This window comes from Trifolium pratense, linkage group LG4 (assembly GCF_020283565.1).
Source record: "Trifolium pratense cultivar HEN17-A07 linkage group LG4, ARS_RC_1.1, whole genome shotgun sequence".
Lineage (NCBI taxonomy): Eukaryota > Viridiplantae > Streptophyta > Magnoliopsida > Fabales > Fabaceae > Trifolium > Trifolium pratense.
Window position 1 is genome coordinate 47,783,233 of NC_060062.1, and position 9,059 is coordinate 47,792,291.

General features: G+C 32.9%; 1 protein-coding gene across 1 annotated transcript; it reads left to right on the forward strand.

Moving 5' to 3' along the window:
* The first annotated feature begins 7,100 nt into the window (after positions 1-7,100).
* On the forward strand, positions 7,101-8,565 carry LOC123881632 (dof zinc finger protein DOF3.4-like). Its single transcript, XM_045930353.1, has one exon. The coding sequence runs from the start codon at positions 7,630-7,632 to the stop codon at positions 8,344-8,346; it is 717 nt and encodes a 238-aa protein (XP_045786309.1). The 5' UTR covers positions 7,101-7,629; the 3' UTR covers positions 8,347-8,565.
* The last annotated feature ends 494 nt before the right edge of the window (positions 8,566-9,059 follow it).

Sequence of the window (9,059 nt, forward strand, 5' to 3'; positions counted from 1 at the left end):
ATTTTGACTATTCTCAAAACCACGATTGAAGATGAGCTTCTCAATACCTTGGTCCGGTTTTATGACCCTGTCTACTGATGTTTCATGTTTCCTAACTATCAACTCATGCCAACCTTGGAAGAATATGCATATCTTGTGGGTATTCCAATATCAGACAATGTTCCTTTTAGTGGTTTCGAGGAGATTCCTAACTCACAAGTCATTGCAACATTGATTCACTTGAAGAAATCTGATGTGGATGCTAACCTGGTTGTAAATGGGGGTATTCAAGCAATGACCGCAGAATTTCTGATTAAAAAAGCATCTTCTTTTGCAAAATTGGGTAGCATGGATGCCTTTGAGGCAATCTTGGCCTTACTCGTCTATGGATTGGTCTTATTTCCTAACATTGAACAACTTTGTTGATGTTAATGCCATTAGGATCTTCTTGATTGGAAACCCTGCGCCCACTTTGTGGGGTGACACTTATTTCTCTATCCATCGTAGAACTTCAAAGGGTGATGGGACTATTGTCTGTTGTATACCTTTATTGTACAAGTGGTTTATTTCGCACTTTCCACAGTCTCATATCTTCAAGGAAAACAAGGGGTGTCTGAAATGGTCTCGAAGGATTGTGTCTCTCTCTCAAGCAGATTTAACTTGGTATAATTCAGCTTACGATATTGGAGTGATCATCGACAGTTGTGGATAATTCTCTAATGTGCCTCTCATTGGTACACAAGGAGCAATCAACTACAATCCGACGATTATATACAACTTGACTCATACCCACTTTTTTGGACTTGTGAATGATATATACAACTTGACTGAAAAGCATGGACAAAAATTCATAACAGAAAATCACTCAATATTTTTTAATGATATATATCTCCTTTTACACACGCACGCACGTGCGCATGCACGCGCGCACGCAGTCACTCATACACACTGTGACATTTAGAGTCTTATTGATTTATTTTTTTTAATTACTACTAAATCTTACTCTTATTTCCATATTCTATGGAGTGACGGCTGCATTGAACCAAAACCAACAATTACATTTATAACTTACCAAAAAAACAACTACATTTATAAATATCCAACATCTAAACAATAATTTGGAGTGCATAACATTAACATCCATTATACCAATTAAATAATTTAATAAAAAAAAGTTAAATATGTTTTTGGTCTTATAGTTTTCCAAAATTTTCATTTTAGTTTCTGGAGATTTTTTTCACACTTTTTAGTTCCTGGAGTTTTTTTGGTCAATTATTTTAGTCCATACTTTTCATTCAACTCGTACCTACCATTTTAAAAAAAATTTATGCGGGCATGTTAGTACATTATATGAATCTCTGTTACAAAAGTTTAAATTTTTTTAACAAAAAATGAATTAAATATGAATTTTTTAGTTTTTTGCACATAAAAATTCATTAATAATTCATCTTATGTTAAAAAATTCTAAATGTTTATCGGGGATATTCTTATAATATTATAAACATGAATACAAAAAATCATTCAAAAATGTGAAAGTATACACGAGTTGAATGAAAAGTAGAGACTAAAAACATTGACCGGAAAAACTTCAGGGACTAAAAAGTGTGAAAAAAATCTTCAGGGACTAAAATGAAAATTCTAAAAAACTACAGGGACCAAAAACATATTTAACCCTAAAAAAAATAGTTGAAGGATTTTTTTTTATCTTTTTAAAAATTAATTTGATACTAAGACAACTCTTCTTTTTCTAGAGATATGCATTGAATGATGAGAACCCCACATACCCAATTCTAAGCACAACCATAAAAAGTGTCTAACTCAAGAGTATTTCGATAAAATGACGTGGATTTTTTTTAATTTAATCAAAGTGTACAACAAATTAATGACTTTTTTTTTGGTACAATGGGGAAAAAAAGAAAAAAACAAAAAGGAAAGAAACAACTATCTATAAAAACAAGTCCCACTTGCATCAGCAAGAAGGAGTAAATTTAATCCAACAGGTGGACTGGCTATGATGGACAAGACTTCGTTGTTACGAGCTTCAAGCTTAGCTAGGTAGTCTGCACAAGCATTACCCTCTCTCAAAGTGTGGGAAATTCTGACTCTCCAATCTCTGGCTATGATGTCCTTGATAGTAAGGATAATAGCTGCATAGTGATGCCACTTGTCAACAGGTTCGGTAATCAATTTGATAGCAGTCGCGAAGTCGGAATAACACCGCAAGTCTTTGATGTTTAGCTCCCAAGCTAGGAGTACACCATGGTAAAGAGCCATGAGTTCGGCATGCAAGATGTTAGAAAAACCAATGTTCCCCGAGAAGCCATGGACCCAAGCTCCATCTGAGTTACGAATTAAACCCCCAAATCCGGAGGCACCCGGGTTGCCGATGCTGCTCTCATCTACATTCAAGATCATGTCGGTGCTGCCAAGAGCATTCCACTTCACTAACGTTGTTGTTGTCACCATCTGTTGAGTAAGGAAACAAACTCTAAGCAAAATGGCGAAATTCTCAATTTGCAATCTAAGGGAGAATTGCGAAACATTTGACTTGTTCACTACTATTTAGCACGCCACATTTTCACACTGTATTATTATTCTCCGACTAATGATAGTCAGCCCCCACAAGGTCAAATCTTTTTATTTAATTATTAACACTTTTTTATAGCACAATTTTTTAATTAATAAACCATAAAATTGCCAACGAATCTCTTCTGCTAATAATAATTTTTTGGGGAAAATAAAATAATAATATTTTGAGAGTAATAAGATTTGTTGTCACTCATTTAGGGTGCGTTTGGCCAGACTTATTTACGGTTTAAAAGTTGCTTTTGGAATAATGTTAAAAATAAAGTTAAAGTCGTTTGGTAATTTTATTTTATTTTGCATCTTAAAGCTATTTTTAAGTTAAAAGTTGTTTGGTAAAATATTTTTATAAAACTTTGATTTTATTTTTTTTTTATACAAAAGGGGCATAAGCCCAAGGGAAGAAACTAAGCAGAGATGACTCTAGGCGTAGTAACCCCCATTACATCCATAAGCAACAAACTACTCAAATTAGCCGGACATTATTCATAAACTAAAACTTTGATTTTATTATGAAGGATTTTATATATATATATGAGTCAGGATCCGTTGACACCAACTAGTTTGACACCAAATGTTACACCTCTCAATAACGTTTTAACCGATATAAATTTTATAAAATCCACCGTTGGATTGAAAGTTTACATCATATAGATCATTTGTGTAAAATTTCAGACAAATCCAAAATCATTTGATATGCTATTGAGACACATAAAGATTAACGGCATTTAAAAAAATACAAAAACCGTTAATTTTGATGTATCTCAATAACATATCAAATGATTTTGGATTTATTTGAAATTTTACACAAATGATTTATATGATGTAAACTTTCAATCCAACGGTGGATTTTATAAAATTTATATCGGTTAAAACGTTATTGAGAGGTGTAACATTTTGTGTCAAACTAGTTGGTGTCAACGGATCCTGACTCTATATATATATATATATATATATCAAATTTTGTCAAAAAAAAAAATAAAATAAATATGTCAAATTTTATTTTTGATCGATCTATTTAAAAAATTTCAGAAAGTCTTGGTCTCCAAATGTCTTATGTCATGTGAGAAAATAATTTTGTGGAAGAAATTCTTATCAACATGGATATAAAAATTCTTTTAAAAATGTAAAGACAACACATAAATTAATTTAAAAACAGAGACCAAAAGTTATGATAGAAAATATTTGGAACCAAATATAAATAATAAATATGCTAAAACATAAATAAATTCTTTTTCTTAAATAATAAACTCGTAAAATCAATATTCACTATTAATAAATTTATTATTACAAACAACTTAATTTCTGTGATTTACTCAACAAAGTCATATATTTAGACATGGAGGTAGTGTTTTCATTTTTATCTTGGAGATACAATGGAGTATCATGATAAAAAAAATTAAAAGATAAAAGATAAGAAGTCTAAAATTATTTAAGGACCTGTGTCAAAAAAAAATTATTTAACGACCACCACTTCAAGTTTAATTTATAAAGTGATGCAAACTAAAAAAATAAAAAATAAAGTGATGTACAAAAATGGTAGAAATTGGTTGAGCAGTGGAAGAAAGCAGGAGAAATGAAGAAAAAATAATGTGAACTCGATGATACTGTAGTTGAAGTATAAAAAAATACTGAAATAATATAAAAGATATGAAAAAAATGTTGTCTGCGAGGTTCGATGAGGCCAATATGAAAATTAAGTTCCGTGAAGTAGTTTTAAAGTAACTTTCAACTCCTTTTGTCTAAAGCTCCTTCTATTCAGTTTTTTTTTCATTTCAAAATAAGTTTTTTTTTAATTAAGTACTTAGTTTATATTGCGTTTGTTCTACCTTCTACTTAAAAATATAAAAAAGTAGAAAAAAAGTCCGGCCAAACGATACCGTAATGAGGGTTACTACCCCTACTATAATGTCACTAAGATAGTATTATGTGATAATGTGTAATTAGATCTAATTTATGGAAAATTCTATGGTGCGATCCTTATTTGGACCGTTAAGATGGAGTTCTAATCTGACCAATGAAGATGCACTGTTGTTGACTCACTTTGAATTATATGGAAACCACTTATATGGTACTTGCCATGTACTTTTATATCTATTAATATTTCAACCAAATCCCTACCATATTAAAAGGGTGGATTCTAGGGTGAGGGCTCAATTAAGTCCCTCACTGGTGTACCACTCTAAATAGCAAATTATAACCGTTGGATTAAATAAATTCACATATTTGAGTATACAACACATTGCACTGAATCTTTTTTCCTTCTTTTATCTTCTCTACTTATTCTTAGTTTCATCCCACTAGGCCACTACGACAACAACATTAACTCCCAGGGAGAAACATCAGGACGGTTCTAATTGTTCCATGGCAGCACTAAGATATGTTCTCCAAAGAATTCAAGTATCACAACTCTTCATTCCCTTTTTGACCTATCACACGTCTAACCATGATACATTTGGACATTGAGAAAATGTATTTTAATTTCAAAATCAAACACATCTAGAAAAGTTTATTTGAGAAAACCACAATAACTACTATATAACTGGAAAATTCTAAGTTATTATAATAAATAGGAGTGAATTTTTTTTTCCTCTCACAATAATAATATGGGTATTTCAAAAAAACTTGCAATGTAGTAGAGTACTTTTCCATTCTAATACTTGAATGGTGATATGCTTTTGGGGCCTTGCAAATCGCCATGGAATTGAAACATGACATTAAATGCAAGATTACTTGGTTTCTAGGCGACAGATGAACATGGTGAAAAGGCAACGGTTTAAAATCTGAATATTTACATTATCAAAAAAAAAAAAATCTGAATATTTTGAGAAATAATTTGTATCCAATGTGCCAATGTAAAATGAAATAATATAGGCTTCTTTAATCCAATGGTTAAGATGAGTGGTATACCGGTGAGGGACTTAATTGAGCCCTCACCCTAGAATTCACCAAAATTACTCAAATGTTTAAATTGTTTTAAATTTTAATTGTGATTATAAATCAATTAAAACAAAATTACAACTAAAATTAAAACAAAACAACAAAGTCACAAAATCAAAACTTACCTGCATACATCACACCAGAAGCTCAACACAAATCAAATCAATAGGAAATTAAATCAAACACTTAAATTCACAAATCATCTTACCCTTAAATCCGATAGGAAATTAAATCAATAGGAAATTAAATCAAAGCTTCTACTGAATCTGATTCAGTAAACATCTTACCCTCTGGCTCATTCACACGAATAATGTATATTTTTGAACCGGTTGTTTCGGTAGTAGGACACAATTTGCTTCTAAATCAATTAATAGGAAATCATTAGTGACCGGTGTGATGGTTAAATCAATTAGAAGCTTTGATTTAATAACACAATGTCAACATATAAATTCACAAATCAAATAAAACCCTAAATATTCAATTGAATGAATCTTACTTAACTATCTTCCAATCCAAATCAAATTCTATTGATTAACTAATTTCAAAAACCTAAATACCAATTTATGAAACCAAATCATGAAAAAATTGGATGAATCTTCAAGTTCAACGAATCTGAATGTTAAAGGTTGAACGAAGCTTGAGATATTGAAGACAGATTTAGACTATAATCTTTCAGGTAAGCTATAATCTTTGCATTCCTCTTTGATTCCATTTTATTACCAATTTCTTGCTGTTTCACATTTGAATTTTCTCCTTTTCAACTATATTGATGAAGAAATTAGGGTTCATCTTTGATCTGCATCAGTTTATGTTTCTTTGTTTTGCTGGTGTGGTTAAGTTGATTTTGATATTTTTTTTTTTTGTTTACAATGAGCTGGAGATCGAATTCAGAACCTCTAACATACTACACAAATCCCTCACCACTAGACCAAATCTAGTGGCTAAATCTAGTGGCTTTGATGGTGTTTTGGTTATAACAAGTGTGTGCTTTGGCATTGATGTGTAACTATCTAACATTATCCACCTTTAAAATTAAATGTAAATTTACAAAAAAAAAAAAAAAAAATTTAAAATGTAAATATTAATTAAAACAAAAATTCAAATAATAAATTTATACTATGAAATTTACATGTATAAATTTGAAATTGAATAGTACAAACATTATATATATTCCCTCCGACCTTAATTATAAGCAAATATTATTTTTTAGATATATTGAATAACTAATGTATTGAATAACTAATGTATTTAGTCTAGACCAGATACATTAGTTATTCAATGTATCCAAAAAGTGACATTTACTTACTATTAAGGCCGAACGAAATATATCATAGTTTAATCTTGAAATTGAACTGTATCAAAAAAAAACACACAATGAATGTATCCAAAAAAAAAAACACAAAAAGAAGGTATTAGTACGGTAGTTATTAGAGTGAATACCAAATTTAAGAAAAAATAAATCTCCTTTCATCCTAAAATATAAGCAAAAATGAGTCAAACAAAATTAATGTATTTGATTCAAACATTCATTTTTGTTGACCAATTTTTACTTATATTTTGAGGCGGGGAGTAGAGTAGTGGTATTAAGAACATGATTACTACTCCTAGTACTAATTTATGGAGGTTGGAGACCCTAGTGAGAATAAAAAATTGATTGGAAGAGAGAATTGAGGTCCTGTGCAGAAGGCGCAGCCCTATAAGGCGACTGAAAGTGAAATGTCGTGCTTAACAGAACCACTGTACTGTAGCCTGAGCCTGTACTAAAGCTGAACGAATCCACTCTGTCTAATATAAGACTCAGAATATGTCTCTATTTTCACCATACATGATACAATATTCTCTCTCTGTCTCGTCTTGTCTCTTTCAAATTCATTCATTTCCCACACACTCTTTCACTTCTTCCCCATAAAATAAAACCCACCACACTCATAACATATATTCCCACACATCACTCATTACACTTCTTATTCCATAACAATTCATTCTACCTTTTAGTGACGCAGCTTCTTGTCCGTCCGTCTGCTTAGTAGTTATTTTAATTATAATTTGTGTGGTAATTTATTCATTCTTCAACAAAAACTTGTTTGTTTTCAAACTCTCAGCAACTAACTTCTTCAAAACTAAACAATGCCATCTTCAGACTCCGGTGAGAGCCGCCGATCAACCAAACCACAAAACCGTCCAGGTCCAGGAGCACCTGCACCTGAGCAAGAGAATCTACCATGTCCTCGTTGTGATTCAACCAACACTAAATTCTGTTACTACAACAACTACAACTACTCTCAGCCACGCTATTTCTGTAAAGGTTGTCGCCGCTACTGGACTCAAGGAGGTACTCTCCGTGACATCCCCGTCGGCGGAGGTAACCGCAAAAACGCCAAGCGCTCCAGAACTCAGCACATTGCGGTGACTTCCTCTTCTTCTTCGTCAGCCGTAACTTCTGCACCGGAGCACCGCCACTATCAATCAATGACACCCATCTCCGCCGTACAAGGAGGTTCTTTTCCGTACGGTGGAAATGTTGACGATGAAGGAAAACAGAACACGAGTGTTTCTGGGAGCTTCACTTCATTGCTGAACAACAGCAACACTCAAGGGAACTTTCTTGCTTTAGGTGGATTTGGATTTGGGCTTGGACAAGGGCTTGAAGAAATGAGCTTTGGAATTGGGAGATCCGGTTGGGGTTTTCCAGGAATGGTGGCTGGATCAAACATTGGTGGTGTGCCAGTTGTGCCTTCAAACTCATGGCAGTTAGAAGGTGGTGAAGGTGGTTTTGTTGGTGGTGATTACTATTTCTCTTGGCCTGGACTTGCAATTTCAACACCAGTAAATGGACTCAAATGAAACTCTAATTTTTCTTGGATCTTTAATTTTTATGTTTTAGTTTAAGTTTAGGCATTTTTTTCTTTCTGATATGGCGTGTAACTGAATTTGGGTATAATTAATCATCATATAGTAGTACTGCTAAGACTTCTTATTTTGTTTTGTTGGGGTCTCTTGAAATCCTCTAACTCCTCTTGTCATGTGTATGTTTACTGGTTTAATTAATTAATGGTGTTTTATGACTAATTAAGATGTGTGATTGATTTCTATTTGGTGTCTTTGGCTTACATTACATTTTACCTGTGTTGCGCGTTAGTCTTTCTAGTTAACCACACTTGAAAGTTGAAACTGGATTAGGATCTCCCAGTACAGTAAAGATAGTTAAACCACGAAAATCAAAGATAAAATAAAGAAGGGGAAAAAATAGTTAAACCACACCTATCAAAGGAAATAAGTACTTTTTCTTGTCTTAAATATAAATTGGGTTTTGCTAACGAATACTCCGGAACAGGGATGGATCCACATTATGGTGAATTGTGGCCATGGCCAAGGTTTTAAATTGCGGACCGCATCACCTGATGCGGCCGCAATATTGCGGATGCAGTAGGCACTGCAACCGCATCGGACCGCAATTGCGGTGTGAACTCAAATCACACGTGATGCCGCAACGCAACCGCAACGCAACAGCATTTCACCGCAACACAACGGAGTTTTGACTGCAACGGCCGCAACGG